This window comes from Anomaloglossus baeobatrachus, chromosome 1 (assembly GCF_048569485.1).
Source record: "Anomaloglossus baeobatrachus isolate aAnoBae1 chromosome 1, aAnoBae1.hap1, whole genome shotgun sequence".
In the NCBI taxonomy this organism is placed as follows: Eukaryota; Metazoa; Chordata; class Amphibia; order Anura; family Aromobatidae; genus Anomaloglossus; species Anomaloglossus baeobatrachus.
Genome location: NC_134353.1, coordinates 776,570,590 through 776,585,126, shown reverse-complemented (window position 1 = coordinate 776,585,126; position 14,537 = coordinate 776,570,590). Strand labels below are relative to the sequence as shown.

The following is a 14,537-nucleotide window of genomic DNA, read 5'->3' as shown; positions in this document are numbered from 1 at the left end:
AGTGGGACCCTCTGGAAATGAATCAGGTGAACCTGGAGAGTGGGATGCTCTCGAAACACGTTTTATTAAATAATCCTTTTTGATGACAGCGCTTATTAATCGCCAGTTTTTTTTGTTTTTTTCCTTTCAACTCTATATGCCTGGATTGGGATCGGTGTTGTGCTGCAGACACGTTTATGCCTTCAGCAGTGTTGTGCCTGTGTGGCTCAGGTGAGTCTATCCATTAACTACCAACAACTCATTCCTACCTTGCTGATCTGCACCAGGAAAGCACCTTTTTTTTTTCGTTTTTCCATTTATCCTACATTAGAAACGCAATGTGCTCCACGCAGGGTCGTTTATATCACTTCCGGGATGTCTCTTCCGTTGGCTTGCAATGTAGTGCGTGCCACAGTGTGCTTCTGACGATATCACTAGTGTGAACCAGATGTATTTCTGATTTAATATGGCCCGCCAGACTGACCCTGCTACCTAAAGGTAGTGTTTTATAAACGTTCCTTTACCGAATGACAGAGATTCTTATATGGGGTCTGTTTCTCCTGTGTACGGTTGATTTTGACGTGTATGCCACCTCTGATCCTAGATTCACATCTACTTTATTTTATAGGCAATTAGACAGTTTTTGCACCTTCTATATAAACCCACTCAGTGCTTCATTACCACACCCCTGATGAAGCCACTGTATATGGCGTAATGCGTGGAGCACCTTACTTATTTGGGTTTACTGTTGCCTTATACGCATCTAACACCTTTATTAGCAGCGCAGTTTATCCCACCTCAGAAAAATAGATCCAACAGGGATAAAAAAAAAAAAAAAAAGTCGCATACACCCCAAAATAGTACTGGGATATGTTTTTTTTTTGTTTTTTTACTTACACACACACACACACACACACACACCAGAATAAAGTTAATTTTTATTCCCATTTTACAACTATTGCCAAAGAAGAGTTGGAGATGGAAATTACTCTAAGATCCTATACCAATATGTATACATGACTATTTGGGTTGCATTTTACATGGGGTATGGGGCTGCATAATGCAAAATGAAGGACACCTTATACATGACTATAGGGGTGCATTATACATGGAGGACTATGGAAATGCATTATAAAACATGGAGGACTACGAGGGTGCATTCTAATATATTAAGGGTTAGGTGGGACCCTTTATGTTATATGGAAGGCTATGTGGGGGCAATTATTGTATTTGGAGACCTATATACAAGGGGATACAAAGATACAAGCATGGGATGGGAAAGTTTTGTGCAGAGGGAAAAAAAGCTCTTTCCCATGCTCTACTATACATCTCTCAGCACCCAGCTTTCCCATGTTCTGATATGGGAAAGCTGGGTGCTTAGGGAAAGCTGTATGGCAGAGCATGAGGAAGCTGGGTGCTGAGGACAAGATGGATATCAGAACATAGGAAAGCTGGGTGCTGATAGAGGCATTTCACATCATGGGGAACCTGGGTGCTAAGGGAAAGAACCAAGTGTCAGCGTCAGTATCCCTGTACTCAAGAGTGTTGGCATCATTATCCCATACCCTGAGTACGTGTACATGGAGGAGAGGGGGTCCAGGTCCAAACTTTGCACCAGGGCCCATCAAACTCTAGTTATGCCACTGCTAAGATAGGAGATAATGGCTGCTGTTACTCCAAGTTGTAGATTTGCAGTTTTCTCCCTTCCAGCCCACAAAAAAAAAAAAAAAAAAAAAAGGGGTTCAATACATTTTATGTACCTTAACATTATGCCATTAAAGATTCTATTCCATTCACAATTCCACTGGGGGAGTGGGGGCACCAAGTTCAGGAGGCCTAAATAAGAAGGGATATACTTTGTTGTACCATATGTATAGAAGTTTCTTCAGCTTAAAAAAAACAAAAAAAAAAAAACGGATTTTTGTGTACTCACCGTAAAATCGTTTTCTCTTAGCCATCATTGGGGGACACAGGACCATGGGTGTTATGCTGCCTATCCATAGGAGGACACTAAGTAGATGCAGTATACACCCCCTGGCCGGGCCAGGCAACCTCAGTTTTAGTACACAAGCAGTAGGAGAAAAAAAAAACAAACAGTAAAAACTTCTCAACAGAGGAACATGAGAAAAGAAGAGTCATAACCAAATAAGGTACTGAGAGAACCAAGGCCCAACAGGGCAACAGGGAGGGTGCTGTGTCCCCTAATGATGGCTAAGAGAAAACGATTTTATAGTGAGTACACAAAAATCCGTTTTTCTCTGACGCCTCATTGGGGGACACAGGACAATGGGACGGCCTAATGCAGTCCATGGGTGGGAAACAAAAGAAGACAACACAACCCAAGGACTAGGAACTAGTCCCAGACAGCCTGGAGCACCTACTGAGAGAGGTGCTCTACTGCCGTTTGCAGAATTTTCCTACCCAGATTTGCCTCAGTTGAAACCAGGGTATGGACTCTGTAATGCTTTGAAAACGTATGTAGGCTAGACCAGGTCGCAGCCTTCACACTTGTTCCACTGAAGCCTGATGCCGAATGGCCCACGAAGCGCCAACTGCTTGCGTGGAATGAGCCCGCAGCTCACTAGGAATGGGCTTGAGTTGCAAGCAGTAGACTTCCTGGATCGCAGAGCGAATCCAGCGAGCCAGAGTCGCCTTTGAAGCTGCCTGTCCCTTCTTAGGCCCCTCAGGAATGACGAACAAAGAGTCCGTTTTCCTAAAGGGGGCTGTCCTGGATATGTAATATCTGAGAGCTCTGACGAGGTCCAACGAATGCAGAGACCTTTCCACCCTATGAACCGGGTGTGAACAAAAGGAAGGCAGATCAATGTCCTCGTTTAAATGAAATGGGGTAAGAAACTTTGGAAGGAAATCCGGAAGGGGGCGCATAACCACCTTGTCCTGGTGAAAGATCAGAAAAGGCTCGCGGCAAGAGAGTGCTGCTAGCTCCGAAACCCGTCTGATGGACGTAATTGCCACCAGGATGTTACCTTCCAGGACAGAAGAGCAAGGGAGGATTCCTTGAGGGGTTCAAAGGGAGACCTCTGGAGACCGTCCAGAACGAGGTTGAGGTCCCATGGTTCCAGCGGCCGTTTGTACGGGGGAACTAGATGGGAAACGCCCTGGAAGAAGGTCTTAACTTGCGGCTTTTGAGCCAGGCGGCATTGGTAGAAGAAGATTGAGAGCGCTGAGACCTGCCCTTTAAGAGAACTGAGAGCCAACCCCGCTTGCAAGCCAGACTGTAGAAAGTCGAGAATTCTGGGGATAGGCAGAGGCATAGGCTGGACGTTAGTTTCCCTGCACCATGAAAGGAAGATTTTCCACGTACGGTGGTAAATGCGGGATGAAGCAGGCTTTCGGGCGCTTATCATGGTGGAAATAACCGTGGGGGAGAATCCCGCTCTTGTTAATACCCAGGTCTCAATGGCCATGCCATCAGCTTCAGGGCTCTGGAGTTCTGATGGGAAATGGGCCCTTGGGTCAGCAAGTCTGGGATGTCTGGAAGGCGCCACGGTGCGTCTGTGAGCATTTGTACTAATTCGGCGTACCAGGCGCGCCGGGCCAGTCCGATGCTATCAGTATCACCGGGACTCCCTCTGCCTTGATCTTCCTGATTAGCCGCGGCAGCAGGGGTAGAGGTGGAAATATGTAAGGCAGGCAGAAGTGGTGCCAGGAGCAGATTAGAGCATCCGCGCCGATGGACTGCGGGCCGCGTGACCTGGCTATGAACGCGGGTACCTTTGCATTCAACCTTGAGGCCATTAGGTCCACGTCTGGTGTGCCCCAGTGAGTGCAGATGTGTAGAAACACATCTGGGTGGAGAGACCATTCTCCGGCGGCCAGCCCTTGGCGACTTAGAAAGTCTGCTGCCCAGTTCTCTACCCCCGGTATATGTACCGCTGATATCACTGATCCCGACGATTCGGCCCAGCTGAGGAACTTGTGGGTCTCGAGATAAGCCGCTTTACTGCAGGTGCCCCCCTGCCGATTGATATAGGCTACAGCTGTCGCATTGTCCGATTGGACTCGAATCTGACGACCCGCTAGCAGAGGGCAGACCGCTCTGAGCGCGAGGAAGATCGCGCGGAGTTCCAGGATGTTTATGGGTAGGAAAGACTCCTGAGGCGTCCAACGTCCTTGAGCAGTGTGGTGCCGGTACACTGCTCCCCAGCCTAGGAGGCTGGCGTCCGTGGTCAGGACCAGCCAGTTCACTGGGAGGAAAGATCTCCCCTTCGATAGGGATGAGGACCGAAGCCACCAGCAGAGTGCGTACCTGACTGAAGGAGTCAGGTGAAGAGGTCTGTCCAGGGAGAAGGGGCTCTTGTCCCAGGCTGCTAGAAGGGTTAGCTGCAGTGGGCGGAGGTGCAGTTGAGCAAAGGGTACTGCTTCCATAGCTGCCACCATCCTGCCGAGCACTTTCATGCTGAATCGAATGGAGCAAGACTGAGGACGTAGAAGGCAGCGTACCGCTCGTTGAAGAGCGATCGCCTTGTCCTGAGGGAGAAGGATCAAGCCCCGACGGGTGTCCAGGGACATGCCCAGGAAGGTGATGGACCGTGATGGGATCGGGGATGATTTGTCCAGATTCACTAGCCACCCTAAGCGTGATAGTGTGTCCACAGTGATCTGTACGCTGGTTGAGCAGTCGCGGAAGGAGGGGGCCTTGATGAGGAGGTCGTTCAAGTAAGGGAGAACGACTACTTCCCTAGCGTGAAGGACGCTCATGGCGGCCGCCATGACTTTGGTGAAGACCCTTAGTGCGGTAGCAAGGCCGAAGGGTAGAGCTACGAATTGAAAGTGGGAGTCCTGAATTGCAAAGCGGAGGTACATTTGGTGATCTGGGGCGATGGGTATGTGCAGGTACGCGTCCTTGATGTCTATGGAGGCGAGGAATTCCCCTTCGACCATGGATGCAATAATGGACCTTAGGGACTCCATTCTGAATCTCCGTACGTGCAAATGTTTGTTTAGGTCTTTGAGGTCCAGGATGGGTCGAACTGACCCATCCTTTTTGGGGACCACAAAGAGGTTGGAATAAAAACCCCCGAACTTTTCGTCGTCTGGGACAGGTATTATCACTCCTGCTGTTTGGAGCGAGTGGATTGCTGAGAAAAAAAGCTTTGCGTCGTTTTTGAGTCTTTGGGGGGGTTTGAGAGAAAGAACCGACTCAGGGGTCGGGTCCGAACTTCTATGTGGTAACCGGAAGACACAAGGTCTCGCACCCATTTGTCGTCTGAGGCGGCAGCCCAGATGTGATGAAAGAGCCGCAGTCGACATCCTACAAATGAGTGTGTCTTCCGGGGCGCCGAAGGAGTTATGAGGGGGGAAAACATCGTAGCCGAGTCTACCTAGTCCTGGACTGTTTCCGTCTAGGCTGCCATGACTAAGTGGGTTTCGGGGAGAGCTGAGAAGGTCGGTCCCTGCGTAGTCCGTGGCTGGTGGCGGGGACAGCACAGGATGTCGACCAACCAAATGAGTTCCGAAAGGAGCGGAACGAGGACTGTGGACGTCCGGTGAAGGACGTCCTGGACTTCAGCTGGGGGAGGGAGGTATTCTTTCCTCCCGTGGCGTCAGAAATGAGCTTGTCCAGACGTTTGCCAAACAATCGGTCTGGAAAAAAGGGAAGGCCCGTGAGAGACTTCTTGGAGGCAGAGTTCGCTCGCCATTGTCGAAGCCAGAGAGCTCTACGGATGGCTATGGTATTTGAGGCGGCAAACGCTGTGCAGGTAGCAGCGTCCATGGAGGCCTGCATGCAGTACTCCGTCGCAGCGGCAATTTGAGCTGTTACCTCTGTGAAGGTATGAGTGAACTGGGATTCCTCACACGAAGTGTTAAGGGATTCTGCCCAGACAGAGATCGCCTTTGCGACCCACACAGCGGCAAAGGAGGGCGAGAGGAAAGAACCTGCAGCCTCAAAAGCAGAGCGGGCGAGGTGCTCCACCTGTGTCGGGTCCTTGATGGAGGAACCATCGGGTAAAGACAGGAGCGTCTTTGTGGTAAGGCGGGAGACCGGTGGGGGTTGACCGGGGGCGGATCGGCCCAGCCCTTAGGGGCAGGTGAGGCAAAAGGGTACCGGGACTCCATGAGTTTTCGGTTACCAAAGCGCCTGTCGGGCTTCTCCCTTTTGCTTTGTGAGGATATCCTGAAACTCTGGGTAATCAGCGAAAACCTTTGGGGGTTTCCTTGCCCTCTTAAAGGAGACCGCATGGTCAGTGGTAGTGGATGGGGGATCCTCCACATGCAGAGTTTGGTTGATTGCTGCTATAAGGGAGTCTATTGCAGTTTGATCATCTGGGGAGGCTGAAACCAAGGAATCCTCTTGGTATAAAACAGTATTCTCCCTCCTCCAGCTCTTCAGAAGCCGTGGAGCGTGTAGGAGAGCCTGCCCTGTGTGCTCCCGAGGGAGAGCCCGTTGGAGACACCCTGCCGTGTGCTCTTTTCCTGATCCCTGCAACCGGTGAAGCATGTGCCCGGATTACCTCAGAAGGATCCTCCATAGGGGTATCCTCAGGCTGCGTTCCGTCCAGGGACCCAGAAGGGTGTGGAGGACGACATTGCATAGCCAGCACCAGGTTCTGTGACAGTTTTTCCATGGATTGAGACAGAAACTGTGCCCATTCCGGTGGGCTGGGAGCCATAGGCTCTGGGCTGACTGTTGCGGCGGTGGTGGCAGGGGGGTCTTGGGGGGCTATAGGGGCACAGGACTCACAGAGAGAAGAGGTGTGTTTACATGGTAGCTCAGCGTGGCAGGCAGTGCAGGCTGAATAATAGACTATGTGGGCCTTAGCACTCTTAGTGCCCTTAGAATTCTGCATGTTCCTAATAGGAGTATGCCAGGAGGGGGAGCAATAGTCAGCAGAGCTACAAGTGAAGCAAGCACCTCACCAGAATCAGCCGATGGCCCTGTCCTCAGGAAGGATTAAGCTCTATGGAGATCTTCGCACGCTTTCCTGGGGGGGCGGGGCTTATCGCAGCCATGGGGGCGGGGCTAAGCGCTAAAAGAGCGCGAAGATGAAGTCAGTGTGCCCCCCCTGCTGTGGGTAGTAAAAACGGCAGGAAGGGAGCTTCTGATAGTTTTCCTCCCTCTCCCTCCAGTCAGCACACAGCTTGTCACTGGTGGTTATCTCTGCCGGCTATCTCTGCCAGCTTTTCTGCTAGAGCAAATAAACAGAGCAAATAAACAGCGCGAGTCCCTGAGCCCTGGGCCCTCCCCCTGCCACCTGGAAATTATCTGCAGGACTTTCTGCAAACAGGAGTGACTTCCCCCCTCCTCCAGCCAGCAAGCTAGAGAAAAGTTAACACTGTGTGCAGGATCCTTCTCTCCTCCTTGCACTCAGCAAGGGACTTTCTCATAATAAATACTGTAGATGTCCTGGGGCCTTCCCTGCAGCGTCTTTTCTCCCTTTTGTCTGGGAAACCAGTCAGGGGGGATCTCACCTTAAAACACTGCTTCCGTCCAGGCAGTGAAAATAGCAGAGTCAGCTTGCTGTGTCCGGTCACACCGGTGCCATATTCAACTCAGAGCCTGCCAAGAGGGGCTGAGGAATTGGGCTATAGGGGCACAGGCCTCTACCCTGGGCTTTGGAAAATCGGCGTCTGTGGAACCCATCATCCAGCCCATGATCCAGCGTCGCAGGAGGGGGTACATGGAGGCGACACTCCACGTTCCCGCCCGTTGATGGTAGTGGGAGATCGGTCCCATAAGGAAACCGTCTCCCTCAAAAAATAACAAACCTTGAAAGGAAGTGCCTCCTACAGACACTAAGCTAAAACTGAGGTTGCCTGGCCCGGTCAGGGGGTGTATACAGCAGAGGAGGAGCTATGCTTTTGCATCTACTTAGTGTCCTCCTATGGATAGGCAGCATAACACCCATGGTTCATAGTCCTGTGTCCCCCAATGAGGCGTCAGAGAAAAAAGAAATTCACGGATGCCTTAATTTTTTTCACGGACAAGGGAAAAAAACAAAAAAAACAAATAATATAATTATGGACTGTTCGGAGTTTCTGGACAGTTGGCAGCCCTGATTATAGTGCCCACACCCCATGTTTTAGTGTACATAGCTTATCCCATGATGGTGATTGATGTTGGATAAATTAGTATAGTAGAGGGTGATATAGAATGGACTTTACACCAATCCCAATATAGTTTTTAAAAAGGTGAAAATGCAATTATGAAAGGTCAGAGTTTGAAAAGGAAGTGCAAAGAAACACCACGCCAATATATAAGCCACAATAGAAATGTTTTATACTTAAAAGTTCATTTGTAAAGTACAAACTTAACTACAAAGCAAAAAATTAATCCGGCGGTCATGGATAATCTCTGATCAAGTAGATGATGGCTTCTAGCAGGATTCCCAGAGAATATCTGCTGTATTGCAGCAGTGGTAACACTGCAGAGTGATGAGAGCGTGTCCTAATTATTTTCTTATCGCTATACATAATCATTTAACGGTCTTCTCTGAGAGATGAGTCATTCAGGAATAGTGATTTCATGGCTCCACCATATGGCCATTGTTTACCAAGTTTCCTAAAAGTTGTAAGAGCGTCATCTAAGGATACTTTACTGGAACTTTATGCCTTGAGCTAATGGCAAATCCTTGCTGTAGTTGATTGTACTGGAAAAAAGATAAAATAGTAGTTAGGAAATGCTCAAATCCTATTCCAGTAAATAATAATAATAAATTAAAATATATTAGAAAATACCTCCAATTAGAAATGTAATATAGTTCTGATTCACTATGACTGTTTCCTCATGTTCAGGGCATTGCAGGACCATAGGTATTCATGGTTAGCACCACGCATATAGGTACAGTTAGGTATGCATGGTTACGACCACGAGCAATTATCTAAGGTCCTGCAATGCTCTGAACATAAGGTAAGTGACATAGTGAATCAGAAGAACTACACTACATTTCTAATTGGCAGTATCATCATCTGCTGCTGCTGCTACATATTGGGAGAGGATCTTGGGAGATGGAAATACCCCTTTAGGGGAAAGAAGAACACGCTCAAATCATAGCCAAGAACAGGCTACTTCTGTGTGAGAATGAAAGACAGTCTCATCTCACTGCAGAGGGATAACAGATTGAACGCTAAAGACAACTTTGACCTTTCATCTCTAGAGGGGCAGTATAGGGTGGGGGTTGGGGCAGTAAAGTAGAGCTGGCAGCATTATGAGAGGAAACCTGATAGAAGGGTTTGTAATGCGACACAGCCAAACTCAGCTGTGCTGCTCATCCCCCAGATGGTGTGCATGAGACAAAAGCACACAAAGTGTCAGTAATGACACTCAGGTCTGATGTGCTCACAGCAATTCATAATCCCTTTGGAGTGAAATCAGCCTGTCTGTTCTTATGACTCACACAGGAGAAGCCTATTCTGAGCTACTATGGGGTCTGTTCTTTCTTTTGAGTCTTGATGCCTGTTTATGGTTGGGCAACATCATACGAGGGAGAAGGACACACCTCCAGTGAAAACTCTGATAATGCCCACTTAGATTAAAAACAAGAATTAACTTATTGGCTACCAAATACTTTGTTGCGAAGACATTAGCAAACAGAAGAGGAAAAAAAAAAAAACAAAAAACAAAAAAAAAAAAAACAGTTTATTCTGATCTGCAGCCACTTAAATAACGACACCAGCTCAACCTGAAAAAGTTGGTACAAAGTCCTTTTCAAGTCCAAAATCTACTAGTTTACCACACTAGTGCTATTGTATTCCCATTGCGGATTCCTATTTCGATAAATAAAAATCGATTTTGCTAAAATGTAACAGACTTTAACCCACTTACCACGTAGATCTTCTCATATAATGTTTCCAGGAATCACTGCCGGACTCTCTTCCACCTCCAGTGTGTTTTTCACCACCTAAAATTATTAATAAAGAATATACTGTATAAATGACAAGACTGTATATAGACGACCTTACAGACCCAGTGCATGCATATATCAAACTACTCATAATCCTATCAGTTGTAACAAAAGTACCATTTGAGCTGGTTAAACTGGCCATATCAGGGAATAGTGGCTGTAACTCTGAGTAAAATGCAAATTTTTTAATTTCTCATCTCTGTTGCAAAGTTATTAGCTTCTAGAGTTGAGTAATAATTTATATTTAGTCCAAGGTGGCGATACCAGACATTTTGCATTTGTATTCAATTCTTTACCTGCATGAGGATGACCAATGCTCAGCAGGCTGCAACACATAGGGGAAATAAGATCACACCCCCCCACAAACATCTTATGATTGGTCATCTTCATACAGAGGAAAAAAGTACACACTTATTATATCCTAAACTTTAGAAGCTAATATCTCTGGCACGGAGAGAAAAAAATTAGAAACCCCCCCCAAAAAACTATGGTTTTATTAAGCCCTGCAGCCACTACTCCATAATGTAGCCAGTTTATCATACTCAAACTGGTGAAAGGTCGCCTTTAAAAGCATATGAAAAAAAGAGCACAAGCGAGCTTGCGAGTGTTGTGTTCCGACGTGTAAAGCCTTAAGTGCGTGACCTCAGATTCCGTGGGCTTTAGAAATGAATGATTTAATTCAGGATTGTTTTTATTTTTATATGTTCCTGTGCATGTTATCTCTGTCTTCGATATCAGTATACTTCTGTGTCACTGTAGTGTCTAATAGGGTGTATTTAGACTATAGTCCGATGTTTGAAAACATGATACTTGACTGTACACCATGTGCGATATGTCCATTGGTTTTGGGCTGTGTTTCTTCTATTTTTTTTGTATGTTTTGGAAAAAAAATGTAATAAACTTCAGTTGAAAATTTTTCAAAGAGGGCCAGGATGCCCTTCTTCAAAAATATATTGCAGGCTAGAAAGTACTAAATGGTGGAATGTTGGAGGTGTAGCTAGTCTGCCTTGGGGGAAATTAACATCTCCATCATTTTGCTTTCCTCTGGAACAGGTTAGGGTATAGGTTGAACTCAACTGACTTGTGTCTTCTTTCAAACTGAAAACTCTAAAGCTATGAAACTGTTGAACACTTCATTTAAAAAACCGCAATAAAACAGTGGCACTTAGTGGAAATCCTTATAACTGCAATCATGGCTTTGCAGTCAAATGTTACGTGTTTATTTCATTAACACCATACTAAGTCTCATAGTATCATTGATATATTGTAATGCAGAGGAGAAAGCTATAGATTCCTCAAAAGAATATAGGTTATCAGTATTCGGTTAACAGAAGCAAACATTTACTTTATTTTCATCAAGCATTGTTTATCTTTAAAGTACTTTTTCAAATACAGCCGTTAGGCTTTCTTTGTAGGACAGAATTTAAGTTACATACCAAAAGCTCCGCCAATCTCTGCTCCGCTAGTTGGAATATTGACATTCACCAAACCACAGTCAGATCCTTTAGGCCTTATTTAAGGAAAACATATGTGTCATTATGAGTGTATACATAGGACAATGAAACTCTGTACATTTTACCCCTTCAGCCCCCGGCATTTTGCGCTTTTCCGTTTTGTTTTTTTTCCTCTCTTTCTTCCGAGAGCCGTAATTTTTTTATTTTTCCGTCAATCTTGCCATATAAGGGCTTGTTTTTTGCGGGACGAGATGTACTTTTAAATGAAACCATAATTTTTACCATATAGTGTACTGGAAAACGGCAAACAAATTCCAAGTGTGAAAAAAAAATTGCAAAAGAGTGGATCGCACAATAGTTTTTGGGATATTTTATTCACCAAGGTCACTATATGGTAAAACTGATGTGTTGGTGTGATACCTGTGGTCGCTGCGAGTTTGTAGACACCAAACATGAATAGGTTTACTTTTATTTAAGGGGTTAAAAAAAAATTCACAAGCTTGTCCAAAAAAAGTGGCGCACATTTTGTGCCATTTTCCGAAACCCGTAGCGTTCTCATTTTTCTTGATCTATGGCTCAGTGACGGCTTATTTTTTGTGTCATTTAACTATCATTTTTGAGCAGATACTACATTTTGATCGCCTGTTATTGCATTTTGTGCAAAATTTGCGTTGACCAAAAAACTTAATTTTGGCGTCTGGAATGTTTTTGCCGCTATGCCGTTTACCAATCAGATTAGTTGATTTTATAATTTTGATAGATCGGGCATTTCTGAATGCAGGGATACAAATAAAGAGAATTTTGTTACTTACCGTAAATTCTTTTTCTTATAGTTCCGACATGGGAGATCCAGACCATGGGTGTATAGCTTCTGCCTCCGGAGGACACACAAAGTACTACACTCAAATGTGTAGCTCCTCCCTCCTAGCATATACACCCCCTGGTAGCCAGTCCTAGCCAGTTTAGTGCAAAAGCTGAAGGAGGACATCCACCCACAAGTAGAGATAGAGCAAAACCCGGAACAACCGGAACCTCTGTCTACAACAACAGCCGGTGATAACACACGGAACAAGAAACCTGCCAACAGGCAACAGGGAGGGTGCTGGGTCTCCCATGTCGGAACTATAAGAAAAAGAATTTACGGTAAGTAAACAAAATTCTCTTTTTCTTCATCGTTCCTTATGGGAGACCCAGACCATGGGACGTTCTAAAGCAGTCCATGGGTGGGAATAAACAGAAAAACTGAGAAGTAGGCGAAACCTAACTTCACAAATGGGCGACAGCCGCCTGAAGGATGCGTCTGCCGAAGCAAGAGCATGCACTTGGTAGTGCTTCGAAAAGGTATGCAGACTAGTATAAGTGGCAGTCTGACAGACCTGCTGAGCCGTAGCCTGGGCCTGAAAGCCTAAGAGGCACCGACAGCTCTGGTCAAGTGTGCCTTGATCCCCGGCGGGAGAGGCACTTGAGTACACTGGTAGGTAACGGAAATGGCCGACCTAAACCAACGAGCCAGGGTCGGCTTAAAGCCGAAAGGCCCTTACGCTGACCAGCGGTCAGCACAAAAGAGAGGTGCACCGCCTAAGAACAGCGGTGCGAGACACATAGATCCGGAGCGCCCGCACCAGATCCAGAGTATGCAACGCCCTTTCAAAGCGATGAACAGGAGCCGGACAAAAGGAAGGCAGGGAAAATGCCCCGGTTAAGGTGGAAACAGTAACCACCTAAGGGAGAAAGTCCGGAGTCGGACGGAGAACCACCTTGTCTTGATGAAGGGAGGACTCCGAAGAGAGTGCAGCCAAAACAGAGACTCTCTTGAGGGAAGTTATGGCCACTAGAAAGACCACTTTCTGTGAAAGACTAAACAAAGAAACCTCCCTAAGAGGCTCAAAGGGGGGTTTCCGGAAGCCGTGAGGACCGAATTAAGGTCCCAGGGCTCCAAGGGCCGCCGGTAAGGCGGAATGATGTGAGATGCGCCCTGCATGAAGGAGCGCACCTGGGCCAGCCGGGTGATACGCCGCTGGCACAACACTGACAGAGCCGAGACCTGTCCCTTAAGGGAGTTGAGGAATAGTCATAGCTGCAGACCGGACTGTAGAAGGGACAGGAGGGTCGGCAAGGCCAAAAGGCCAAAGGATACTTCCGAGCTCGCGTCATAGTGGAGACGACTTCAGGAGGGATACCAGAAGTCGTCAAGATCCATGACTCAAACGCCACGCCGTCAATCTGAGAGCCGCAGGTTCTGGCGGAAGGACGGACCTCGTGAGAGAAGGTCTGGACAGTCCGGGAGATGCTATGGCACCTCTACGGACAGACGGAGCAGGTCATGGTACCAAGCTTGCCTGGGTCAGTCTGGAGTAATGAGAATGACCCGACGGCCCTCCTTTCTGATCTTGCGCAGGACTCTGGGCAAGAACTAGAGGGTGAAACACGTAAGACAGACGAAGCTGGGACCAAACTTGAACCAGTGCGTCTGCCGCAAAAAACCTGAGGATCGTGGAGCCACGGTTTGACGGCTGAGACAATCTGCCTCCCAGTTTTCCACGTCTGGGATGTGGGCTGTGGATATGGTGGACTAGGAGTCCTCCGTCCACTGAAGAATGCGATGAACCTCCAACATTGCCAGGCGGCTGAGTGTCCCGCCCTGGAGGTTGATGTAGGCAAACGCTGTAGCGTTGTCTGACTGGACTCGAATTTGCCTGGCCGCCAACAGATGGTGAAAGGCTTAGAGAGCTAGAAACACAGCTCTGATTTCCAGCACATTGATCCAGAGGGCTGATTCGGACAGAGTCCAAGTGCCCTGCGCTCTATGGTGGAGATATACTGCTCCCCAGTCGGATAGACTAGCATCTTGGTGAGGATCACCCGGGACGGAGCCAGGAAGGAGCGTCCCTGAGACAGAGGGAACGAAGCCACCACTAAAACGAGCCCCTGGTCTGTGGCGAAGCCACCGCCCCGTGGAAGGAGGAAGTCCGCTTGTTCCAACAGCGGAAAATATCCAGCCGCAGAGGACGCAGATGGAACTGGGCAAGGGAATCGCTTCCATTGACACCACCATCTAATCCAGCACCTGTATTAGGTGCCTGATGGAACGACGTCGACCGCCAGCGGAGGGACTGCTGTTTGACTAAGGGCAGCTTCACAAGTGCCGACAGAGTCTCGAATTGCGTCCCTGAGTATGTGAACTTCTGGGTCGAAGTCAGAGTGGACTTGAACAGAATGACAAACCACCCGAATTGGT

At 47.5% G+C, this 14,537-nt stretch overlaps 1 protein-coding gene across 1 annotated transcript in view; it reads right to left on the bottom strand.

Moving 5' to 3' along the window:
• Window positions 1–8,197: 8,197 nt before the first annotated feature.
• The window catches only part of ALDH7A1 (aldehyde dehydrogenase 7 family member A1), a 121,520-nt gene continuing 115,180 nt past the window's right edge, over window positions 8,198–14,537 (bottom strand). The window contains exons 16-18 of the mRNA XM_075341871.1: window positions 11,282–11,355; window positions 9,767–9,842; window positions 8,198–8,591 (exon numbers count right to left, since the gene is read on the bottom strand). Coding sequence (XP_075197986.1) covers window positions 8,537–8,591; window positions 9,767–9,842; window positions 11,282–11,355 — 205 coding nt within the window. The 3' untranslated portion in view covers window positions 8,198–8,536. The remainder of the gene's footprint in view (window positions 8,592–9,766; window positions 9,843–11,281; window positions 11,356–14,537) is intronic.